We start from the raw sequence: 25,751 nt of genomic DNA, 5'->3' as shown, positions 1-25,751 counted from the left end.
GCAGGTGGGGGGCATAGGGGCCATGCCACCTGTTGGGGCTTGCCATTTCCATAGCACACACAACACAATACAGGAGATTCAAGCTACACACTCTGAGTCACCTTCCCAAGTCTCTGAGTCCAACTCCGTAGAGTTGTGTAAATGACAGTGTGTGTCCTGTGCCCCTTATGAGGGAGGGGATTAGCAAGGCCATTCTTGGCCCTGCCACAGAGCTCTTCTCAGGGACCCTCAGCTCTGCCCAGGAGAGTCGGAGTCCGGCAGCGTCCGTATTCAGCTTACCTGCACTGTCTCCGCAGCGCTCAGCCTGCTGTATGGGCTGGGCATTGGGCTCCTTACCGGGGACCATGCCGTCCTGAGGCGGATGCTCCTTTCTGGAAAGTGAAATCGGAGGGCTCAGGTGACAGGGTAAGGGTGTCTCCGGGACAGAGAGGCGAGATGAGGCTGGCACCTCGGGCACCTGGGTCGCAGGCAAGAAGCAGAGGCGCGGGCGGAGGGAGAGATGGAGAGTGAGTTTACGACAATGAAAGGCCAGGAAAGGCCTCTCCCAGTGCCTGCTGACAGGAGCTGGAGTCTGGCCTCGCGGGCCGGAGCAGCTGCGGTTGGCTGCGTTGTAGGGACGGAGTACGGATGGATACGCAGACGGAAGCTATGACTGAGGCAGTGCCTGGGACAGGAGCCTCTGCTGTGTGGGCTGAAGGAGGGACCTAGTTTTATTTCCTTCTTCAAAGACAACAGAAACATTTATTGAGAAGTCTGTTCTGGTGGTTGGCTATGTGGTGTGTCTGATTAAGCTGCTGCCCGGAATGGCAGCATTGCAGTAGGGGCATCGGTTTAAGTCCAAGCTGCTCGGCTTACTAGCTAGCTCCCTGCTAAGGCACCTGGGAGAGCAATACAAGATGGCCCAAGTACCTAGGCCCTTGCTACCCATGTGGGAGACCTGGATGAAGTGTTAGGTTCCTGGGTTCTGCCTGGCCCAGCCATAGCTGTTGGCGTCATTTGAGAAGTGACCCAACAGTTGAAAGATCTCTCTGTCGGTCTCTGTGTGTGTGTATCTTTTTTTCTCCCTCTGTAACTTTGCCTTTGAAATAAATTTAAAAATTCTTTTGAATTAAAAGGTAATACTCAATGTCTTTTAAAAAGCAGATTCATTTATTTTTATTGGAAGGCAGATATACAGAGAGGAGGAGAGACAAAGAGAGAGATCTCCTGTCCACTGATTCACTACCCAAGTGGCTGCAATGGCTGGAGCTGCGCCAATCCAAAGCCAAGAACCAGGAGCCTCTTCCAGGTCTCCCATGCGGGTGCAGGGTCCCAAGGCTTTGGACCATCTTTAACTGCTTTCCCAGGCCACAAACAGGGAGCTGGATGGGAAGCAGGGTTGCTGGAATTAGAACCAGTGCCTATATGGGATCCCGGCACATGCAAAGCAAGGACTTTAGTGACTAGGCTACTGCGCCGGGCCCTCAAATGCTTTTTTTTTTTAAGGCTATTCTGTTCCATTGACTTCTTCCCAGTCACTAGGCCAGTAGTCTTGGTTATGAACAAAAATCTAAATTCCAACATGAAAATTAAAGCCGAGTTGGACAAGGCTACATTTGTGCGACTTATTAAGGCAGGCGATGCCCAGAAAGCTTGGCTTGGAGCGGTGTTGGGAACCCCCCAGCCGCTGACCTCTCTCCTTGTTGGCATGGGAGCCTGTGTTTACATCTGAGAAACCTGAATGGAAGTGACCGCCCTGTGTCACGTGGTGTGTCCACAGAGGACAAAGGCGGTTGCTGACAGCGGGGATGACGCTGTCCTGTGTCCCTCTGCTGGAGTCCCAGATGAGGTCAGAACGTCCACCCTTGGGCTGAGAACACCCTACCGCTAATACGTAGGAATGGCAGAGGTGAGGGTGAACAGGCATCAGGAAGGCTCTGTCCAGTGGGCACTCACGCAACGCTGCTGGGCTGTCCCGGCACCCACGAGGCAGAGGGCAGGTACACTCGCTCCCGGTCATCCTGCATTTGCAGCCGGATGGGCCGCCGGAGGCCCCAGGCGATGTTGAGGAGCCCCTCGATGATCAGCGCCCCGTCTTCCTGTGAGAGCCACACGGGTCAGCCTCCCGGCCTGCCAGGAACCACCCTCAGGGCTCCTGTAGACACAGGGACCCTCAACCTGCCGCCTCCCTCCAGTTCCCCCCACGGAAGCGAAGACAGACTCTCCATGCTGCAGCCGTGAGGCCAGGCCATGCGGGAGGAAGTCCGAGGCGTGCTTCCCAGCCTTGGCCCTCTGCTGGCTGGGAGCCCAGCCGGGATGCAGCGGCTGAGTCAGGTGTTCCACAGGAACCCACTACTGACCGACAGGCACGTCCACACCTCGTGAGGAAGCACGTGTGTGGGGAGCACTCTCTGTCCACCCAGGACACACTCAGGACACCGTGTGCCTGGACAGGGGAGGGGGGTGGGCCCCATGCTCACCAGGGCAGAGGCTGCCACTCCTCCAGCCGGCCCTCAGCCTCCTCCTTGCCGGCAGCTGCAGCCCTCACCCTCCTGGGCTGAGGAGCCTGCCCTTTGATGTCCCAGCAGCAGGCCTTGTATTTCTCACCAGCCCAGCCTCACATCTCACAACCAAGCAACCAAGATGATATTCTCCGATCTGCAGGCCACCCAGCCTGCCTCTCAGGGATGGGCCTCTGCAGAATACTCAGTGGGCATGAGTCTACTAGGATGGTCTACACCTCCTAGTAGACCCTGCCAGGCTCTCTGTGCTCAGCCCCACCTCTCCCTGAGGTGTCCAGCTGCACCCTCAGGGTACTTGGTCAGCCCTCTCCTCAGCTACACACACGGAGAATGAGCCTGCTACTTGTCTTTGAGTCATTCAATAGCATTGTTCTACTGGTGTCACAGCCAACGATTGATCATACATTTATTGCTGTGCAAGAGCAGTCATCATGGGGTCTAGTACCTTGGCACAGTAGCCCGTGACACTGGCATTCCATATGGATGCTGGTTTGTGTCCCAGCTACTGCAGTTCCAATCCGACTCCCTGCTTGTAGTCTGGGAAAGTAGCAGAGAATGGTCCAAGCCCTTGGGCCCCTGCATCCACATGGGAGATGTGGAAAAAATTGGCTCCTGCCTTTAGATCTACTCAGCTCTGACTGATGCAGCATTTGGGGAGTGAACCAGTGGATGGCATCTCTCTCTCTCTCTCTCTCTCTCTTAATTCTGATTTTCCAAGTAAAATAAATAAATCTTGAGAGCCACTTCCTAACCAGCTTGTGGTGCACAACCCAGCACAGTCCACTGGGGGCGCTGTCCTGTCCTGTGCCTCTTCAGGACCACTCACCTGGCACGCCTGAACATTTGCACGTGTCAAACCGCAAACCGTCTCCCTCTCCACTCCTCCGCTCTGCTCTAGTCCCCACGTCTCTGCACTTGATGGCATCAGAGTCCTCATTTAGGGGGAATAATGCAGCATTCTTGACAAACATTTTAGATTCACAAATCCCACTTCCCTATATTGGCCTTAGAAGCCCAGTGATAGCAGGAGGCCATGGACCCATCTTGCTACCCTGGCAGCACTTACAGAGATGCCCTGCCCAGCATGGACCTCACAGTCAGTCTCAAACACCCCACCATCCATGGAGAAAGTAGTCAGCCCCCAGGTTATCAAAAAATACACACAGCTTTCTGATAAAATCCTGTGCTCAGGGCTTAAAAAAAAAAAAAAAAAAAAAAAAGCAAACAGGAAAAGCCCAAAGCTGTTTTCCATTTCCGTGACATAGGTACAGGCACGCAACCAGTGTCTCTCCAAAGGAAAGGCCAGCAGCCACGTGGGGCTCATGAGAAAACCCAAGGTGGCATTCATGTCTTTTGTCTTGGTCTCAGGTGCTTCTGGTGAGATGGTGAGAGACAACATCCTCCCACCCACCCCCCGAGAGGGTTGGCTCCTCCACACAGACCCGAGGTCTTGGACCCTGAACAGCAGGAGGTGAAGCTGACATGACCCTGGCCATGGGGCGTTTGGAAACACAAGAAAGCTTCTTGGACAAGACGCTTGTGCACTGGGCACTGGATGACAGTTAAAGGCAGAGGGATGGCCGGGCAGGTGCTCCTGACAGAATTGGGGCAGGAAGCAAGCAGGTCCAGCTACTGGAGCTGATCCTCCAGAGCGGAAGTGTCCTCCATCACCTCCTGGACGGAACCCAGGGTCCATGCTCCTCCAAGGAGCCTTGGGAGCCACTGCTCTGCATGTGCTCACTGCTGTGTCTCCTGTGCCAAGAGCAGGTGGTGACCCACAGTGGCACCATGCACCCGCTCAGGCCTGCGAAAACAGATCCAGGCTTCAGCATCAAGCCACATGGGCTGCCTGGCCACAGGCCCAAGTGGACATGCCTGGCCTCACAGCAGGCCTCAGGCTGGGGGTCTGGTGTGGCTGACATCCGGCCAAGGACACAGAAGGATCCAGGCATCAGCCTCACAGACACAGGCCCAGGGTTCTGTGGGATCCCTATAGGGCTGGAATGTGTCCTGCCTGGGGTCCCGGAGTGCTGGTGGGACACACAGCAAGGAGGACGTCCAGCACAGGCCTGTCCCAGTGGCCAGAGATGGCCTGGAAGGGTGGCTCCCCACCCCCACCCTGCAGTGTAGACAGCGGGAGCCTCCCATAGGCGGGTGTGCGCGCGTACACACACACACACACACACACACTCCTGGCTGCCAGCTGGCCCTGCCCGCCAAGCTGTTTTCCTAAGGGAGCCTTCCTGAGCATGGCTATTTTTGGCTCTGGCTAGCCAGGGGAAAAGGTATAAAAGCAGCTGACAGGCTTCAAGGCTTGCAGACAGCCCAGGGAGGAGCTTCCTGCCACAGAAGGAGCTGAGTGTCCACCAGCCTGGGTACAACGACAGTCCCTGCTGTCCTTCTTTGACTCACTGAACAGAGCCCTCTGCCCCACAGAGCTTCCTTGGACAGGCCTGTCTGTTGATACAGCTTCCGTACACCCTCTCAGTTACAGGTAAGGCAGAGCAACCACCTCTGGTTGCAGTCAACCATAGCGACTAAGCTCGGCGGGTGAGCCCCAGCCTGAACCTGCACTGCGTCCTTGCTGCTGGCCAGAGACCCAACAGCTCCCCTAGGAGGCCAGTGCCTTATCCGTCAGGCACCTGGGGTTTCTTTGGCTCCCGTAGCTTACTAAGAGGGTGTGCCAAAGAGGGTATCCTTGTGTTTCTCACAGCTGCCCTGCCACAGGGGCTAGGAAGCTGTGCATAGGAAAGTGGAGGTGCAGGATGGAAACCCCACCACGGTCCCAAGGTCTGGGAGAAGCAGAACCCAGCTTTAAATCTGGGGCACCCCTGCCCTTGCCTTTGCTAGGCTAGGGCGGTGTGTGGAGGGAGTGGGGGGGTGTCTGTCTCTTACGCCTGCTCTTAAACTGCAGTGATGATAAGCCTTAAGCACGTGGCTTTTAACAAGAGCAGGAGAAATGGCTCAGGGCGGGCATCTGGCAGCTCTCAGACACCTGCCTTCTAATTGTGGGAGGGGACACAGCCGGGCATTGCTTGCCCTCACCCACCTCCTGTCCTTTATGTTCACAGGCACGGTGCTGCTCCCCCCACTGCTGGCGTGATGAGGTCCCGGCTTTTGCTTTCCGTGGCCCCCCTGCCCACCATTCGGGAGAGCTCTGAGGAGTTGCTGCCTGGAGGTGCTGGGCAGGAGCCCCCAGCCTCCCCCAGCCTGGACGACTATGTAAGGTCCATCGGTCAGCTGGCACAGCCCACGTGTGTCCTGGACAAGGCCACAGCCCAAGGAAGACTCAGCCGACGTGGCCGGCCAGCTCAGGCCTCAGAGGAGACCTGCTTTGCTGCCTCCCTACAGGATGGTGACCAGCATCCCCCAACGCCCACAGCAGGACCTGCAGATCCCCTGGCCTGGCTCTTTGGGCAGTCCCAGGAAAAGCAGTCAACTGGGAGGGGTCCAGCCAGGAGGACTGGCCCAGGTGCTGGACTCTGGGGTCTGCACAGTGACAAGGTTGGGGGCATCCGCAGAGGGAAGCCATGTGAAGCCAGAATGTTTGGGTGCTCTCTAGGGAGACCAGCACGGGATGGGCCCCAGAGCACCGACCTCAGAAGCCCGATGGCTGGACAGCACAGCCGGCCGGAAGCCTCCTCCTGCAGACCCCGCCCCAGCCGAATCCTAAGAACTCTCTGCCTGCACCTGCCTGTGATCCATGAACTCTGACCCCTCCCCAATAAAGGCATCTGAACCAAGCCTGCTGGATTTGTGTCTCCATGGGGGACACGGTGCCCCGGGGGAGGTCTCTGGAGGGAGAGGGGCTTTCTAGCAGGGGCTGTGTGACAGCCTTCAGTAAGACCCCAGCAGGGAGAAACGACACCCACTCACCACCAGGAGCTCTCAAGCAAGGTTCTTCCTGTCTCTGCTCCTCACTTGTCAGGTGGGGGTGGGGTTACAGGTGCAGGGACCTACCTCCCAAGCTGTTCAGGTTCTGGTCCATCATGATGGACAGAGACCTGGGTGTGGGGAAGGTCTCAGGCGCCCACCCCCATGGTGGCTTTTGGCCCCCACTCCCAAGCCTCTGTTCCTTAAGGCTCCAGAGGGAAGATGGGGTCTCCGCAAAGGTTTCCCTGTGCTCTCAAAGCTCCAACTCCGTAGTCCTGTTGTGGTCCTGCCCCGGGGGAGTCCCTCCTCCCCAGTCATGCTCAACCCATAGAGTGCAGAATGCCTGCAGCCCCTAACCCGACCTGGGATGGGGGTTGTGGGGAGGGGCCTGTTGTTCAGAGCACTGACCAGTTGCCTGAAGGCCCAGGCCAGCCGGGTCAGCCTTGCAATTGGCCCTGGAGAACCTCAGGCCCCCTGGCAAACAAGGATGGGGAAGGGGAGGGGCTTCTTGTTCAGAGAAGCACCTGTGGCCTCAGTCAACCCAAAAGATTCTGATCTGAGGACCCCTCTCTGCTTGGGCAGGGTGAGGGCTGGTTGTTCAGGATGGAGCGGCAGAGAGGGGAGGGGCAGGGGCAGAGCTGGCCTGCTACCTCCTGGCTCTGAACTCTATCCACTTCCTCTCTCTCTTCTCTCTCTCTCTGTGTGTAGGGGCGTGGGGAAGAAGGCTATTTTTAATTCATTGCTCTGGATGTGCTAATCATCTTCTGCAACTGCCAAGTGCAGACCCACATTAATGAAAGCTTCAGACAAGCGAGGGACTAACGAGCACCCAGACACCAGCGTTTCCAGATACACTCAGCGAGGCTCCTAGTATCTGCTCCTGGTGCAGGCCGCTGTGCCTTCTGCGGGTTTAGAACCTGCGGGCTCCCAACTTGTTCTGACAGATGTACAGTGGGCAGCTGTCTGGAAGACTGGGCAGGACTGAGTTGCTGGACATGTGCAGCCCTAACGCCCTGTGTGACACAGAGCGAAATGTGGGCCACAGGGGAATTGACTGACAAGGAGGGTGGCATTACTGAACTCCCTCCCACACTCTGGGGGAAGAGGCACCCAGACAAGATGGGGAGCCCATCCCTGGGTTCTGGGGTCCTCTGCTAATGCCCCCTTAATGTGAAAAAGTGAATGGCCTCCAGGCTCCCAGGCCCAAAGTGGACTTCCTCTTCCTGCACACTGAGTCCTCCTGGAGAGTTCAGCCGGTCACCACAGGGGTGCGGTCGAAGGTTTGGGGCTTTCCATACCAGATCCATCCCAGAGGCGTGGCCCCAGAAGCACTTTAATAAGCCTCTTGCAACTGAATGCAATGGGCCCGACCACTCACTCCAGGTCTTAGACGAGAGCAAGGAGCCTCCATTTCCTGGAAGAATCCTGGCTCTCTGCATTCATGGGAGAGTTCGAGATCTTGGGCCAGGTTAAGGTCGGGATGTCCAGTTCTCAAAGGTGCTTAGGGAGGCTGGCTGGACAGATGGGCAGCCACCAGGGGGAGCGCGCGCACCGAGAGAGGAGCCGGAGCACATCACGGTCCGTGCCTGCCTTTGTGCCTGCTTGCGTGCTGGCTTCCTTGCTTCCTTCCTTCCTTCCTTGCTGGCTTGCCTGACTGCACTTGGCGCACTTAGCCTCAGATTCCGCAGGGGACTCACCCGCTCCCACCCCCCAGCGCTCAGGAAGCTGGGAAAAGGTTCACCGGGAAACCGTCGCAGGGCATGGCCGTGCCTCCACGCAATGCCCGGAGCCTCTGGGAAGAGGGAACAGCCCAGGAGCAGGTGCCTAAGCTGGGGTGTTCTAAGCTGTGTGTGTGCGGGTGGATCTGGTCTAGGCTACTGTATGTGTGGTTGAGGAGGAGCGGGGAGGGCGTGAGGGTCCCTACCTTGGGGGACCCAGGGTGTCTCTGGAGCCTGATCCATAACAGACCTCCAGAGCCTGCTGTTACACAGACCACTGTCACAATTTTGAAATTCAGTTCAGGGAGACTCATTGGTCTGCCTTGGGAACAGGCATTCTTACTGGCAAAAGTCTTGCACTGCAGTAAATAAAGGAGAGACGACGTGGTGAGTTGGAGGTTCTGGGGGAATCGCTACTTTCTCCTGTCTGGCCAGCCCGTGGCAAGTGCCAAGAGGCCACAGGTTTAGAGTGTTGGAGACCAGTAGTGTGCCCCAGGACCCTGCTGTCCCCAGTCCTCAGCCTCGCCTTTGTGGTTTCTGTTAGTGTGAGGGATGTACTTCCTCCGCTGGCACCCTCTAGTGGGCCACGCTGCAGAGGGTTGACACAGATACTTGGAGACCAGGTCAACCCCTCAAGCCCCCTCCCAGATCTGGGAATGCAAAACCCCACTGCCTGGGTGGGCTTCCCAGCACCATGGACTCCCCGGACCACCCTTCCTTTACTTGAGGATTACGCAGCACACACAGAAGCAGGGCAGGGCGAGAGCTTGGGGCTTCCCAGCCCTGCTCCCCCATCCACCCGCGCACACACACAGGATTACCTTGGGGGAAACCCTAATGCCAGTATCTCCTGCTGTTTGACCTTCTGTCTCCAGGCCCTTCCTGCAAACTGTGAAGAGCTTCCTCATTCATGCTGGGGCACTCCATAAACACGCACGAGGGTGAAGGGCCAACTGAAACTAATTTTTTTGCAAGCAAAATAAAACGAAAAGATCAATCGCTGAGTGGCTCAGAGTTGAAGACCAGCAGCTCGGTCAGAGGGTCCTCCGGTCATGGACCAAAGCCCCTCTGCAGAGCCCAGCAGTTAAGATGCCCACCTCCCACATGACGCCTGTGCTTGGCTCTGGCTCCTGACCTCTGCTTCCTGTTCATGCAGACCCTGGGAGGCACCCCCATGTGGGAGACCTGGGCTGAGTTCCAGGCTCCCAGCTTCAGTCCCCAGCTCAGCCAGGGACCATTGAAGGAGCTTGGGAAGTGAATCTGCAAATGGAAGTCTCTCTCACTCTCTCTGTTTATAAAATAAACAACAAATCAAAGATCCCTGTGAACCTACTTGTCATCCGTCTCCCCCTCATCTGGTGTCAACAGCACGCTGAGTTGAGGACATAGGGCCCAGCCTGCACCTGCTGGGTACCACCCAGCAACCACGCATAGGTGCCACATTGCTTGGCTTGGAGGACCCAGACCTGGCTGCCTGGGGTTCAGCCCTGACTCTGAGGTGTTCACTGCTCAGGGAGGAAAAGGGACAGCAGAGCTGAACCTCTCTGGTGTGAAATCGGGTGGTTATTTGGATAACCGCAGAGGGGAGGATTAGTGAGTGAGTGGTCAGGTCTGCACCAGAGGCAGCAAGGTGGCCTGGGGCAGGCAGGGGGAGGCAAGTGGCAGAGAAGGAAGCAGGAGGCAGCAGAGGGGAGGAGGGAAGAGCCTTCTGGGCTGGCACCGGGACCTCATGTTTTGTGTTGGCAGAGGGCAAGGCGCAGAGCCTGAGCAGCGCCTCCGGGCGGCTGACACAGGCTACCCAGGCAGGAAGGTTCCAGCCAGGCCTCACCCCATCACCGACTGGCAATCCCCAGCTGCTCAGAGCTACCTAAGTACCTGGCAGTTTCCAGCTCTCAGGTTAAACTCCATCAGGGGATCTTGCAGTCCAAAGCCGATGGGTGGAACACATCCAGGAACCAACTCCATCTCAGCTGCGGAAACCCCCGGGGAAAACCTCTCCACCCAGGGACTCATTACTAGACCACGAAAAGTACATCAGCTTCGACCCAGACAGGGGCACACAGCCCTGCCCAGGAGGGACTGACTCCTCCTGGTCCCCACCATGTGGTGACGTGAGGGACAGCCAGAGACCTCAGGCTTGGGTGCGCCCCTGGACGAAGGTCCTAGGTGTAGGGAGAAAGTCCACAGGTGAGTTCCACCTGCTCTAAACTTCACAGGGATGCTCCCACCCTGTCCCGCACCCTGGGGGTGGGAGAAACATTGGTAATCCTGTAACTCATCCACATCATAGCCCTGTAAAGATCAGAGCATCAGGCTACCCAGTTATCCCCGAAAATAGCCAGGTTAGGACCGGCAGGTAGCACCCAACCAGGGCACGCAGTGGCTCAGGCCAGGCGGGAGGAGCCATGGGCTCACCTCTCGGTGCCGCAGCTGGAAGCTTCTGCCCTCATGGTAGCAGTTGTAGGTTTTCAGCAGCCCCAGGAGCTCCGACCTGCAATGGTAGAACCAGATGCATGCACGCAGGATGCACAGGGTGGAGTACTCTGGTCTTGGTTTCTGCATCTGCAAAATGGCACATTGCCAAGCACTCCCCTCCTACCCACCCCGATAAAATTCCATGGGGCGGATCCTCCTCCTGGGAGGGCAGACACTATGGTATGCATACTCCCCTAATCCACCTCTGAGTCATTTCCCCCGTGGAAGTCCCCGGGGCTTGGCTCACGGATGCTGAAGGATCTGGCTTGTCCCCTAGTTGCTTCCTACAGTGGCCGCTCTGGGGACTCTCACCCTGTTGGGAGGTGCTTGCCTCTTTTCCATCCTGATCTTCCTTCCAAAGGGGAAGTGGAGGTAGCTGCCCAGAGAGCAACAGACAGGCCCTCGAGGCCCCATGTCGGGGGGCTGGCTTCCCAGCCTCCATGCCCGGCTGGTGGTGAGGGGACAACCAGCTCCCGAGCACGGCTGAGCTCTGCACAGGTACGTGCAGGCAGCAGTGTGAGCCACACAGGTCATGTTCAGCATCACAAGGCTCGACCAGGCTACCTGCAGTGTGCCCCGGTCCACACAGCCTGATGAGAAACCCCACACACTCTTGTGTCGCACACAGTTTATCAACTGCAGCATCTTATCTATGAGCCAGGTATCCCCAGCAACAGTCAGAGGCCTCGTGGCTTCTCCAGGAACCTGCGGTTCCAGCTCCTTCCCAAAACAGATCCTTCCTTTACCTGCAGGCAAGGACCACACAGCACGGTCAGCAGAAGCTACTCTGCAGCTCAGGTGTACGGCCGGGGTATGTTATGGTGGGTCAGGAGGACAGAGGGGTGATGGATAACTCCACAGCAGCATCCACGCTGGAAGCCATGTGGCGTGGTCACTGTGCTTATAAAGACACAGGCGGGGCCCGGTGTTGTGGCCTTCTTCTTGCCTTGAACGTGCTGGGATCCCATATGGGTGCCAGTTCTAATCCTGGCAGTCCTGCTTCCCATCCAGCTCCCAGCTTGTGATCTGGGAAAGCAGTCGAGGACAGCTCAGACCTTGGGACCCTGCACCCACGTGGGAGACCTGGAGAAAGTTCCTGACTCCTGGCTTCAGATCAGCACAGCACCGGCCGTTGTGCTCACTTGGGGAGTGAATCATTGGATGGAAGATCTTCCTCTCTGTCTCTCCTGCTCTGTGTATATCTGACTTTGTAATAAAAATAAATAAGCCTTAAAAAAAAAAAAAGACACAGGCACTAAACCCAAAGCTGTCAGGAAGTCAGATGGGTGTTGTGACACGCAGGTGAAGCCACTGCCCCGGATGTGAACATCCCATTTCAGAATGCTAGGTTCAGGTGCCAGGTCCGCCCCCTGCCCTTCCAGGTTCTTACTGGTGTGCGCCTGGGAGCCAGTGGGTGATGGCTCAAGTCCTGGGTTCCTGCCATCCAGATGGGAGATCAGGTGGAGCTCCATCCAGGCTCCTAGCTTTGCCTGGCACAGCTCCACCTGTGGAGGGCGTAAGAACCACTGCATAGAAGATTCTTTCTCTCATTCTGCCTTTCAAACAAATAAATCAGTAAAAAGTCTTTTTTAAAGTTTTTAGGAAAATGTACAAAAGAACTTCCAAAAGTTCATAGGGAGACGGAATGAAATGAGAAGATTCGTTCGGTGCCAAAGAAACCCTGAAACCTATTTACAGTTTTATCATGATACGAATTTCCCATGAGCCTCCTTTTATGATTATCAAAATTTTGGGCACCCAAATCAGCTTCATTTCCATTTTCCATGATCTTTACTTTTAAAAAAAGAGACTTATTTTTATTGGAAAGACAGATGAGACCTGCTGAGAGAGAGACAGGCAGCTCTTCCACTCACTGGTTCACTCCCCAAATGGCCACAAAAGCCAGAGCTGAGCTGATCTGAAGCCAGGAGCCGGGAGCTTCTTCCAAGTCTTCCATTTTCTGCTGCTTTCCAGGCCATAGGCAGGGAGCTGGAATAGAAGTGGAGTAACCGGGATACAAACTGGCACCCATTTGGGATTCCGCTGCTTTGCAAGGCGAAAATTTAGCTACTGAATTATCACACCAGGCCCATGATCTTTACTTCTTCAAAATCATATTCAATCTTGTTCCATTATTCTTACTCCTAAGATCGAGGAGAGGGAGCTGACAGCAGCCCTGCGTCCCAAGGCTAGGTTGAGCTGCTTTCCCTGGATGCTGGGGGGTGGGGGTCCCTTAGCAACTGACAAGTGGTGCGTGCCTTCAGGTTGAAAGAAGCTTTGCAAACCCAGAAAATCTTGCACTTAGGATCCCCAAAGCAAGATGAATCAAAAGGCCTACTCTTCTTTAACTCAGAAATGAACGTGAAAAAGGAAAAGAGAAAAAGTCCCATATAATTGTTTTATAATGTGAGCAAGATAAAAAGTCATGTCATCTAAAATCCACGTTTCTCATCCCCAATTCCAAAGCATTCCTTGTCCTGATCTGGTCTACACAACAAGAGTGCAATTGTTACTCTAGCTTGCCAATGAATTAAATGCCGTTTATGCAGAATCCTGGGGTGTCCTCCTGCTTCTGTGGCTCTCATCCCTGGCAGGGGGAGGGGTGGGAGCCAAACTCTGACCCACAGGCTGTCCACTGGGGAGGGGGCAGCAGTGCACACCCAGCTTACTTCAGAATGGACTTGCTGTCGCTGATGGGCACGTGGGAGCTGGACGGACAGTCTTCCTTCATCTTCCCCTCCTCTTGTCTGCCGGCCCACAGGCTACCTGCTGAGAAGATGCGTCGACAGGTGAGCTGAGAAGAGTAGCATCTGGCACCCCAAGCCTTGGAGCAGAAACTGTTACCACCTTCCTGATGTGTGGGCCAACGCTCAGGCACATGGGTAAAGTGGAACACAGCACAAGCTCCCCAACTCCTGATCTTGCTCTCACATCCCTTCTTCATAAGAGCCTTGGGTGATGACTTAAGCCCGCCCCCAAGCCTTCCTTTCCTCATCCCAGTGGATTCACATCTGTCCTGTCCTGTCTCTGTCTTTGCATCCAGGGCTCACAGCTTGGAGGGGCTCCCTCAGCCACCTGCCTCCAGCACTCCCTGCCTTGCTGGCACCTTCCACACAGGTCCACAGCTGCTGTCCTCCACCCCCCATCCTTATAGCATCTGCTACAAAGTAGAGCTACAGTACAGAAACCCACAGTGCTTGGGACCAAGCTAGTAGTTAACACCCTCTCAATTTTGCCCAAGTCATTCTCTCACCCCAAGGCCATAATTTCACAGCCTGAGGTGCAACATCAAAGGTAGTGCTTTTCCACCCCCCTTCTTCAGAGTTCCAAGAATAGAAGATTTGTTCTTATCAGAGATCTTGGTAACCTCAGGGTCTGATTTTACTGCCTTACTGAGGTGAGGATTTGCCATTGCAGAAGCACATTAGGGCTTCTTCTGGCCTAGGAACTGCCAGCATCAGCATCCTTGCACTTCAGGAATGTGGTTAAATAAACCAGGGCCACGTGAACACAGGCACCGGCGAGCTGGCAGGTGGTTGGTGCTGATGCGAGGCGGCCTCAGAGTGGCTGATGGACGGGTCATGCACGCAGCACGGACACAGTGCACAGGGGCATGACTTGGATCCCAGGCAGCAGGGAACAGGTGGTAGAACTGTGTGATCTGGGGGAGGACTTGGTCTTCTCAAGGATCCTTCCACCTTAGGTGGTAATTTCTCTCTCTCTCTCTCTCTCTCTCTCTCTCTCTCTCTCTCTCCCTCCAAGACTGGCCTTTGCTTCCTACCGTCCATTCACAGTTTAGGGTCCCGGGTTGGGAGACATCATAAAGCAGGGAGCACACATGCCCTTCTCACCATGAGGTCAGCGCATTCCCAAGCCACGCCCCCACCTCCTTTCTCTTCACACCCAACCAGCCTTCTCACCTCTGCCCTCCCTGTGTGCATACAAATATTCCTGAGGGCCTTGGGCTAGACTCAGACCCAGAGCCCCTCGCGGCAGGGCACCCCGTGCCCTCGGGTACCTGTTCAGCGCTCTGTGTCCATCCTTGACCCCTGCACCTGTGCTGGCATCAGGGAAGAAATAATGTTGGAGACTGATGGAGGGGGAAGTGGGCTTCCTGGGCCTCAGGACCAGCTTCTAAGTAACTCCTGCTGCCTTGCACCGAGGAGAGGCAGGCCAGATCTCTTGCACAGGGACACAGGAACACAGGGTCATGGAGGCCAGAAGCAGGGGCCCTCCCACAGCATGCTGGCAACCAGGATTTCAAAACAGGGTTTCAGTTCCGCAGAGCCTCAGCACCCCTGGAAAGAGGGGTGGCCACCGGGTAGTTCCTTAAACAGTGGTGAGGCAGGAGCCACCGCAGCCTGGGTCTTGAGGGCCGACCCCATGGGTCCCCCAGCTCCCTGCTGCCTTGCTTGCAGTGGGATCGCTACAGGAAGGTCAGGGTTTGGACAGAAGCAACAGGAAGTTAGTGTTTGTCTTGCTCTTACGCCTTCTTTCCCTGCATCCTGCTTTCCAGCCCACACTTGCTTGCTGCCCTGCAAGCCAGTCTGGTGGAGCAGCTCAGGGCTGCTGGATGGCCCCTTGCTGTCCTCTGCCCTTGAACGTGGGCAAGTACTGCACTCAGCTTTCCGCTCTGGCGATGCTCCTCCCAGTAAACCCTGCTGGCTTTACTGCTGTGGCCCCCAAAGGCCCCGGGATGCAGGAGCACCATGCGGTCAGCAAGCCGGCTTTCCTGCTTTGCCACTCCCTCGTTGGGAGCCCTGAGCCCAAGCTAACACGCGACAGGTGGCCCACCGCCTTCCCCCAGCAGTCAGCTCTTGTCTAATTCTGCACAGGAGGGTACTTCCAGAAGCTCGTGGAAAACAGAATTAAAAGACACATTTATTTGGGTGCAAAAAACATTTAGAATCCATGAGAGATTTTTTCAAAAATCAATGGAGAATGTGTAGATATAATTATATACATAAAATTATAGATAATGCATATATAACCATATATTATGTTATAACACATATGTGATACATCATGTATTATATGAATAATATGTAAATGTACTATGTTTATATAAAATAAACATAATTACAGATCATATAATGTATATATGTGTATATATATATATAATTTTAGAATTTATTTATTTTACTTAGAAATTCAAAGTTACAAAGAGAGAGGGAGAGACAGACAGAGAGAGATCTTCCTTCTACTGGTTCGCTTCTGAAATGGCTGCAACGGTCAGAGCTGCACTGATCTGAAGCCAGGAAACAGGCATTTCTTCTGGGTCTCCCCTGTGGGTATAGGCCCCGGGACTTAGGATTCTTCTGCCCCTTTCCCAGGCCATTCGCAGGTAGCTGAACTGCAAAATGGAGCCGCTGGAACACAAACCTGAGCCTATTTGGAATGCTGGGACTGGCAGGCAGAGGATTAACTTGTTATAGTATTGTGTCACTTCCTATCTGAAGAAGAAGGAAAAAAGGAAGGAAGGAAAGAAAAAGAGAGAAAGAAAAAAGAAAGAAAGAAAGAAAAAGAGAGAGAGAGAGAGAGAAAAGAAAGAGCGAGCAAATAGGCATGGGTTGCAAAAAGAAGTTTTTGCATCAAAATAAACTTATCTTTTCACTGCAATTTTTCCCATGAACCTTTTGGAATATCCTTGTACCGAGCAGGTCTGAGACACAGAAGTGTCTGTCGAGGCAAGGAGGTGACTCAGCTAAGGAATTCCACGGTCACAGATTCCATGGAATCTGTTGGAGGGACACTCACTGCTCCTGGCCTTGGGCAGCTGTCCTGAAGCTTCAAAGGAAGCCAGGAGCCTGGTCTTGATGGGCCACAGCCCACACCCGGTCTGGAGTGCAGAATGGCTACAGAACCAGCTCCAAGCGCAAACACTGTGTAGCAGTCCTGTGTGTTCGTTCCCTGCTCCTAGGGTCATGCTTGGGGTCTCCCAGGTCCACCCGAGGTCACTGCTGTGACTGTGCACAGCTCCCCCCTGCCCCGGAACAATAAGGCAGCCACTTGTCCAACTTCTTTTTTTGTTTTTTTTTAAAGATTTCCTAAAAATATTTATTGGAAAATCAGATGTATAGAGAGGAGGAGAGACAGAGAGGAAGATCTTCTGTCCACTGATTTACTCCCCTAGTGACTGCAACGGCCAGAGCTGTGCCAATCCGAAGCCAGGACCAAGAGCTTCTTTCAGGTCTCCCACTCGGGTGCAGGGTCCCAAGGCTTTGGACCGTCCTCAACTGCTTTCCCAGACCACAAGCAGGGAGCTGGATGGGAAGCAGGTGCCTGTATGGAATCCCGGCACGTGCAAGGCAAGGACTTTAGCCATTAGACTCCCGTGCCGGGGCCCCTTCTTGCCAACTTCTGAGTGGCAAGAAATGACCTCCCTGGGCACCAGATGCCTCCTACACAGTCATGGCATCTTCTAATCAAATCCCAGTCACACTGGTTCAGGAGAGGTCGATGGGGTGGAAGCAAAGATGCGGAGAGGATTGTGACGGAGCCCGCCTACACCAGGCATATCGTTATGATCAGAGCCAGAAGGACAGATGCCGCTGGACAGGCCCAAGTCCCCCATCCCCCTGCTAGCTCCTCCCTCTCTCCGCCCCAGCCCTCTCTCTCTTTGTCCAGGCCTTGCCCCGCCCTAGGCTCCAGGGCACTCAGCAATTCAGTGGAGTTTGTTTGCTTCTCAGGCTAGAGGCTCTGTGTCCCAGGGGAGGGGTCCCAGGGTGGCTCGCCAAGCGCATGTGTACAAGCTGTCTTCATTTCCACTTCAGTGGCTGCTCTGCCAGCCATGGCCATGCAGGGACAGCGACAGCCGGCAGCACAGCCTAACCCAGCAACTGAGGGACAAAGGCCAGCACGGTGCACCTGCTCTCTCTCGCCCTCTCGGCCATAAACAGGACTCTGTTACTGCCCAGATCACTCTGGGGGGCCCCATGCTACCTTTCAAGTGTGAAAAAAAGAAGGAATGACTGAGTGGTATGTCCACGATGCTACACAGTGTGCATGGGAAAGCCTTTTGATGAGCTGCCTGCCTTCCACTCCGCCCGGATGGCCAACCCAGGCAGAGGGGCCCTCGCCTGGGTGCCTCGTTTGTTCTGTGTGTGTCCGGGAAGTCAGACACCTAATGCTGTCCGACATTCTATGCGCTCACCACTGCTGGGGCTCAGGGGCCCACATCCTGTGTCTTCCCAGCCTCGGCTCCCAGGTTCAAAGTCCCTGCAGGGATATGGCACATGGCTAGAGAAGCCAAAGTCAGGAGGACAGACGCTGGAGTGCCGCTGGGAGTTTCCCAGCCAGGCTGGCACCAGCAGGAGGAAGGCAGCAGGTGCAGGCCACCCCATCCTGCATTCCTGCGAGGCCTGGTTCTCTACTCCCCTTGCAGCTCCAACCTCATATGCTGGCCAGGGTCAGTGGCCAGGCCCGCAGACAATGAGCCTTCTCAAGTGTCCTCATGCACCTGTTAGCCAGCCAATAGCAGGGGCTGGACCCCGGGAAACAGTCAGCCACCTCCATGAAGGGGGTCTGGCTGGACATGGCCGTGACTTAGTGGTACTGTCTTGTGCACAAAGCCAGTTGTTCAAACACAGAGGAGGCGACTCAGCAGCTGCCGGTCCTGCCTCCTCCCAACCTGCACAGCCCCCGTGCTGTCCACCTTTAACACGCATCCCCCATCACCATCACTCCCTGGGGCCCAGCCACACCACCCCTCCCTCCCCATCCCAGCCTCAGCCCAACCCTGAGAGCAACAGGGAGACAGCCACAGCACCACCCGTTACCTCCTTTCTCCCATGTGCCCTTGGCTAACCCCGGCCGCCTGGCTAAGCCCCTTCTGAGCCACCATCCTGGGTTCCCACTGACAAAGCCTCCTCTGCAGAGCCCAACTCCCCAACCCCAGCTGTCCCCACAAAGCTTCCTGACCTTAATGACCAAGCCTCCTGCTGCCCCATCCTCGCACCAGCCTCACCTCCTGCCTTTAGCAGAGGAGATCCAAGGAAAACAAGGGTGGTTTGGCGCCAAACAGGTGCCCAGAATGGCCCCCCAGCCAGGATTCCTGGACCTGGGACTGCATGGCAGAGGGCCAGCTCTTGGAAGTCCTGGATCCCAGCTGTGCCCCTGACTGCCTGGCTTTCTATGACCCCACCTGTCCTTCCAAACTGTCCCAGGCCTAGAGGCCACATGGAGCTAGTTCGCTGGGAGCCACTGTGGGTCTCAGAAGCCTAGGGACATGAAACCCCTCAGAGGTTTTGACCCTTAACAAAATCCCCCTGGGAAAAAAAAAGAGGTCTCTGTGTGCTTATTAAGGCAGGAGTTGGCGAGTCGGGGTTACCCCCAGGCCCCCAGATCCTAGGTCCAGAATGTCTGCAGGAACATGTCATAGGCAGAGACAGGGTGCAGAGGTCCTGGCATGAGCTGGGCTTCAGCAAGGGACCTCAGTCCATCGTGCCGTCCTTGGCCCTTGGTCAAACCCCAGTCGGGTTGTGAGCCAGGGCTTTCCCAGCAACACTGCTAAGGGGGCGTATGACCCACACTGCTCTCTGCTCCCCAAAGTCAAGGGTTGGGGGCTTCCGGGCATCAGTGGTCACCTCTAGGGAGAAGACCCCGAGGCAGTCAGCATAGGAGAGCCGGGAGCAACAAGGTCCCCTTTAACAGACGCAAGAGAACTGAGGAAGCAGCTCCGGGAAGGGCAGCCACTTCCTCCTTGATCTGAGTTCACTTGAGAGCAGTTTCCGAAGACTGCTCCACGTGCCCCGTGATAGGCTGATCACTCAGCCTCGACCTCAGCCCCACCCCAAACTCATCAGTCCCACCATCATAATCCCGTGTGACCTTGTGAAAGTCCAGGAGAGGGGTGGTAGGGATGTGGGAGGGACCTCGGACAGGTGACATGGGACGCTCTGGCACTGCCCTGTCCACACTGGGCAGCAGGACCTCGGACAGGTGACATGGGACGCTCTGGCACTGCCCTGTCCACACTGGGCAGCAGGGTGACACAAGACACTCTGGCACTGCCGTGTCCACACTGGGCAGCAGGACCTCGGACAGGTGACATGGGACACTCTGGCACTGCCCTGTCCACACTGGGCAGCAGGACCTCGGACAGGTGACATGGGACACTCTGGCATTGCCCTGTCCACACTGGGCAGCAGGACCTCGGACAGGTGACATGGGACACTCTGGCACTGCCCTGTCCACACTGGGCAGCAGGGTGACACAGGATGCTCTGGCACTGCCCTGTCCACACTGGGCAGCAGGGCCTCCGATGGAACAGGGACTCTGCAGCCCAGGTTTTTCATTCACGTTTCCTAGTGGGGGTCCAGACCCACTTGGCTCTAACCCTGGGACATCCTGGGCATCCATTTCCACCCTCAGCCTCAAAGCCACCCACGGGATGTCTCATGTGGGGTCTGCCCCCACTCCTGGGTTCCAGGTGGATGCTGCCCTACTCCCTCAGCCCTCCTCCCGGTCCATTCAGCGCCACACAGAATCACAACTCCAACAAGTGCAATCAGAGGTCACCCTCAGAGACAAGAACTACAACCCCGAATGCTACTTCCAGCTATGGTTTCCTTCTTCTTCTCCCTCGTGTCCCTTTTCCCTTTCTGTGCTGCCCCTTTCCCTCTCCCTAGCACCTCTGGCCCCAGCGGCAGTACCTAGACATTCTGCAGAGTGACATGGGGGGCCCCAGAGAGCTTTCTTCCTGTTTGTTTCCACTGTTTCTGGCGACAGATGCTAATGGATGCTTTCAGGACAGTGGGCAGTGAGTGATGCCACCACAGAATCAGCTCAGGGCAGCTTTCTCCAAGCCCAGCCCTGGGGTGCCACGTCCCCACCTTATTTTATTCCCACTTGAAGCACAGTTGCTTAAGTTTTGGCGGTGTTCTGAGAAAGTACCAGCTGGCCAGTCCTGGCAGGAGTCCTGGTGTGAGAGGAGGCCTCCCTCCCGGGGGGAGTCAGGACTGGGCTGGATTCCCCAAAATCTGCAGGAATCTTTCAGGAGTGGGCCGAGTCCCACACAGAGTGAGGGAGGCAATGGGCAGGCTCAGGAGCCAGGGGAGAAGCCGGGAGGGACAGGAGACCTGGAGGGACACAGCAGGCTCTGGGTTGCAATTCCAGCTCTGTCACCCACTGACCTGGGAGAAGACAAACAACTCCGCAACCCTTTCCGGTTTTGCATCTAACAGGGGAGTCATGGTAGGGTTCAGAACATGGCAATAATTGCCATGAGCTCTGATGGGGTTGTGAGACAAGTTCCTTCTGCTGTGGTCTCCACTGCTATGTTCCACTGGGAGGGCAGAGAGCTCTTCTCCCAAAGACCAAAGCTTCAAGGAGAATGGCTGGGCAGAGGGACTTGGTGGCCACAGGTGTAGCCGCCGGCCAAGTTCACCTAGCCTCCGCCCTGGAAGAGGCAGGCATCAGACCCAAACCCCTCTCGCCGCCAAGGGCCTGAAGCCCTGCGCTGCGCCAGAAAGGCAGAAGCAGGGAACCCGCGCACGCCGGCCTCAGTACACAGGTGCCTAGACACCAGCGCCCCTGCCTGGTGGCCGTGCCGGGGTCGGGGTGCGCCAACCCGTGGACCCCTCACAAGCTCTCCCCCGCGCGCGCGCATTACTCACCGTGCAGTCAGAGCGCGCCCCAGAAGCCACAGCCAGTGATCGGCCAGACCCCAGCACTCTGCAGAGCCTGAGGCCCCTTGCAAGCTCCGAGCCTCCGCCGCCAGCCGCTCGGGCCCGTCCCTCACCCCGCCCCGGGCACGCCCCTGACTTCCTCAGCAGCCAATCGGCACCCCCTGTCCACCCCGCCCTCCGCGATGGGTTAGCCGTGTCCGCGTCCCGCCCGCCTCCGGAGTGCCCGGGCAGCGGGGGTGCGCGCCCCAGGATCCTTGGGACGCCCAGAGACTGCAGAACCCAAAGACCCCTGGGGCACAGCGGGCCGTGAAGCCTCCAATAAAGGGCGACCCGGGGGCACCGCCTCTGCTTCTGTGCGCGCCAGCCAGGGGCTTTTCACACAAGCCGGGGCGTTTGCTTGTCGTAGTCTGTCTTGGCCTTGGTTTTAGCTCATCCTTACCCGCGGAGGAGACTGGGCAGTGGCCCGACCCGTTGGTGGCTAGGAAGGGGCATACGAGGGGAAGCGACTCATCTGGGTCAGACTTTGCAGTCCTGGGCCACAGGTCTGCTCAGAGCCTGCTCTGGAACTTCTAGAAAGTCACAGGGCCCCTAAGTCGTTCCTTGTCCCCCCAACACCCTACACCTGTTTCCCCTTCTGAATTTTGCAAGTGGAGGTGAGAGCTGAAGTTGAGCAGGATCTCAGAACCCCCTCTGCTGGCTGGGGAGGTAGGTGTCACACATGGTTGATGTACCCTCACAAGTCACACTTACCCTTTCACAGTCTAGGTGTCCGACCCCACCTAAAAAACGAACAAACAAAAAAACGACGAGACCTAAAAAACGGTGGGTAAAACTCAGAAGAACCCGGTCATGCTGTCACTTCCAATCCTGGCTGCCCCAGTTCTAATTCAGCTCCTTGCTAATGTGCCCTGGGGGAAACAGAAAGATGGCCCAGGTTAGATCATTGAAAGAACGTTCTCTCTCACACTTTCAACTAGATATTTTTATAAGAAGAAGAAAAAAATAAAGAATAACAAAAACAAAGTTACATTACTCCCCCTGGCTGATTGGAGAAGAATTCACTTTCCTCTGCTTAGAAGAGAGAAGGGAGAGAGAGAGAGAGAGAAAGAAAGACAGACTTAAGCAGAACTGCCCATATGGCAGATTAAAACTTAAAACACCCAATGGGACAGGAGGGACAGGAGAAGTCCACGCGTGTCTCCCAGGGCGATACAGAATTCTCTGGAGATCTCCAGCACACTCCCACCCCCCGTGATTTATTCCTTCTGACCTCGTTCCAGCTAAGGCTCTCCCAGGCGGGGCTTAGCCTGGAGTCAGGCCAGCGTGTTCACCCCTTTGTGTGCCATGGCGAGGGTGGGGGGGATCCCAGCAGCTCCCTCAGCACTCTGGCTCCCAGGGACCCCATTGGGTGGGGTCAGGGTCCCTGATCCGCCTTGCTGGCGGGCCTCAGTGGGACGGCCTCCAGCCCAGCCTTGGGCGCTGTGGGTACAGTGGTTAGTCCACAACCCAATAGCCACTTCCTGCTTGGGGGTGGCTGGGGGGAGAGGCAAGGAAGAACAGGAGAGAGTGAGAAAGAGAGAGAGAGAGAGAGAGAGAATATGAATCTGCCATCTGCTCACTTCCCAAGTGCTTAACATTGCCAGGGGGCTGCCAGGTCAAAGCTGGGAGCCAGAGACTCCATCCCGATCTCCACGAGGGTGACAGGGGTCCCCGAATACCTGAGCCGTCACCTGCTCCCTCCCAGCATGCGTGTTAGCAGGAAGCTGGGGCCTAAACCCAGATGGCCTCTGAGATGAGCTGTGACTGCCCCAGCTAGCATCTCACCACCGCACTGACCACTCCGAAACATATTGCTGGAGCTGATCTCTAAGAACAGAATATGAGTGTCTAACCCACGTCCGCTCTGGAAGAGTCATGCATCAGGATGAAAATGTCCTGCCGCGTGTCAGCAGCCAGCATCAGTAGCACTATTTGCTTCTTTGGGTGTAGCCTGATAACATTTTCTTTACAAAACTAGGTGGGGTCACCTTAGGCTAGCAACCTTTGGGCTTGGTATTTGGGCTGAAGATTCAAGTTACCTGGAGGGGGCAGGTGTTTGGCAGAGAGGCTACGCACTTGTTAGGGCATCTTTCCTAAAGTCAGGGAGCTGGGGATTGAGCTCCCATTGGGCTCCTGACTCCAGCGTCCTGGGGTTGGGTCCTTGCCACCTGTGTGGGACAAAAGGATTGAGAGACTGATTCCTGGGATCAGCCTGGAAAGTCGGTGGGTATGTGCTCTCTGCCTTATCTGATCGTCTCTAAATACATAATTAGCCTTTCTTTCTTTTCTTTCTTTCTTTCTTTCTTTCTTTCTTTCTTTCTTTCTTTCCTTTCTTTCCTTTCTTTCCTTTCTTTCTTTTCTTACAGCAGATATGTTTAAACAAAACGGTGCCCAGGCCCTACAGCAGACTGAGGAAGAACTTTGGGAGTGCGCCAGAGTTCTTTGTGGAACCCCCGCCAGGAAGGCTTCCGGGTGGTTGAAGCTGACAGCTTCCATTTGCAGCTGTGAATGGAGTTGAGGTTCATCAGGTGCTCCCTGTGTCCCAGTGGCTAAAGCTACGGCATCCCACATATTATCCACACAGCTGTAGGGGTTGGACACTATTGTTTCGTTTAGAGACGCATTTATTCATTTGAAAGGCAGAGCTACAGGGAGATAGAGAGCCAGAGGGAAAGGGAGTAGAGATCATCCATTTGTGGGCTCATTGCCTGTTTGCCCACATAATCAAGTCTGAGCCAGCCTCAAGTCAAGAGCCTGGAGTTCCACCCTGGGCTCCCACATAGGAGGCAGGGGCCCAAGTACTTGGGCCATCCTCTGCTGCTTTCCCGGATACAATAGCAGGCAGCTGGCTCAGAAGTGGAGCCAGGACTTGAACTGAGGAACCTCAGTGTTTTCTGCTTTTGTGGTTTCTGCCTTGCTTATTTGGCTGGGGGGCTGTGTGAACTCCAGAACTGACAGCCTACGTGACACCTGACAGGTATATAGGCAGAGCACTCCTTAGGAAGGAGGCCCCTGGTGTGCTTGTCAGATAAGACTTGCTCACTGCCCCAACAGGCCACCGGTTTGTACTGCTTGAAGTTCCTTGCTTCAAACCCACCAATAGAAGCCTGCCAACTTGCTCTTCTTAAAAGTTAAACAGTTAAACTGACCTATCATGACTGTAGAATTGTGTGGAATTGGCCTGAAGTGTATAAAAACCCTGTGCTGGGCCCAGCACAGTGGCTGAGCAGCTAAAGTCCTCGCCTTGAACGCGCTGGGATCCCATATGGGCGCCAGTTCTAATTCTGGCAGCCCCGCTTCCCATCCAGCTCCCTGCTTGTGGCCTGGGAAAGCAATCGAGGATGGCCCAAGGCCTTGGGACCCCGCACCCACGTGGGAGACCTGGAAGAAGTTCTTGGCTCTTGGCTTCGGATTGGCGCAGCACCGGCCGTTGCGGCTCATTTGGAGAGTGAATCATCGGACGGAAGATCTTCCTCTCTGTCTATCCTCCTCTCTGTATATCTGATTGTGATAAAACTGAAAAATAAATCTTAAAAAATAAAAAACAATCCTGTGCTGTCCAACCTTGTTGCTACTACTGCTATTGCTGCTGCCCTCTCCCTAGTCCCCCTGGGCTGGGTGACGGCTGGGAGCCCAGGCTAGCCTGAACAGACTGCCATTGTGCGTTTGCATCGACTTCAGACTCCTAATGATATCTGCAGATCTCAAAATCTGGGTAGAGCAGAACCAGTGCCTATATAGTATGTTAGTGCTGCAGGCATCAGCATTACTGGCCACACTGAAGTGCCAGCCCCAGGCACTGTGACAATGATAAAGACCAGTAAATAACAGCAAGTCCTGGCTTGTGGGTAACTCAGAGCTCTTTCTCCTCCCCCAGTCCTCTCTATCTTTCTGGGACTGGAAATGTAGAATTGTTTCTATTGGATCCAACAGTGCACGTAGCAGGATGGTGAATGGCCATCCAATCACTTCCCCAGGCTTCTGCTGGGACCCTCAACCCTTCCTCACCCATCCACACAACCCACAATTTGGAGCTGTGGCTCTGGGGAGGAGGCGTTAGGGAGGATGGGGGCGGGGCGCAGGTTGTTAAGAAGTTGCTCTTTACTGATGGATATTGTAATTATTGTGAGCAGATCACATCAGGCAGGTGAATCTGGGAGTAGTTACCGCCACGCAAGATTCCCGAGCAAAGGCTGTTTTGAAGTTTTTAAGCTAAGATTGTGATGAGTTCAGCAGGTGCTTCGTGTTGCTCACGGGTCGGGCAAGCACTGAGGCTGTGTGCTGCACTTAGTACCGAACAACCTCCCAGACTGGCTGGAGGCATTGTTTGTAGAAGCCCCCCAGGTGGGTAGTGTGCAGAAAGCCACTTGCTGACCATGTGGGGTGGTGGTGGAAGAAAGTAGGCGTTAACTGCGAAGTGCAGAACTGAGAGCCGGACAGCTATTACTCAATTCCTGGGCTCCCCCAGGAGACAGGGATGAAGGTTCTTACACATTGAAATTGGGTCTGGGGGTTAT

At 55.5% G+C, this 25,751-nt stretch overlaps 2 protein-coding genes across 2 annotated transcripts in view; one reads left to right on the top strand and one right to left on the bottom strand.

Annotated features, from left to right (window-relative positions):
• Positions 1 to 21,296, bottom strand: part of RASSF4 (Ras association domain family member 4) — a 31,935-nt gene extending 10,639 nt beyond the window's left edge. The window contains exons 1-5 of the mRNA XM_058671422.1: positions 21,184 to 21,296; positions 13,237 to 13,333; positions 10,508 to 10,583; positions 1,936 to 2,078; positions 280 to 371 (exon numbers count right to left, since the gene is read on the bottom strand). Of these exons, the coding sequence (XP_058527405.1) occupies positions 280 to 371; positions 1,936 to 2,078; positions 10,508 to 10,583; positions 13,237 to 13,298 (373 nt within the window). The 5' untranslated portion in view covers positions 13,299 to 13,333; positions 21,184 to 21,296. The remainder of the gene's footprint in view (positions 1 to 279; positions 372 to 1,935; positions 2,079 to 10,507; positions 10,584 to 13,236; positions 13,334 to 21,183) is intronic.
• On the top strand, positions 5,434 to 6,244 carry DEPP1 (DEPP autophagy regulator 1). The gene has a single exon (XM_058671423.1). The coding sequence runs from the start codon at positions 5,604 to 5,606 to the stop codon at positions 6,213 to 6,215; it is 612 nt and encodes a 203-aa protein (XP_058527406.1). The 5' UTR covers positions 5,434 to 5,603; the 3' UTR covers positions 6,216 to 6,244.
• Positions 21,297 to 25,751: the final 4,455 nt, after the last annotated feature.

Source organism: Ochotona princeps, chromosome 13 (assembly GCF_030435755.1).
Source record: "Ochotona princeps isolate mOchPri1 chromosome 13, mOchPri1.hap1, whole genome shotgun sequence".
NCBI classification, from domain to species: Eukaryota; Metazoa; Chordata; class Mammalia; order Lagomorpha; family Ochotonidae; genus Ochotona; species Ochotona princeps.
This window is presented reverse-complemented; position numbering and strand designations above follow the sequence as displayed.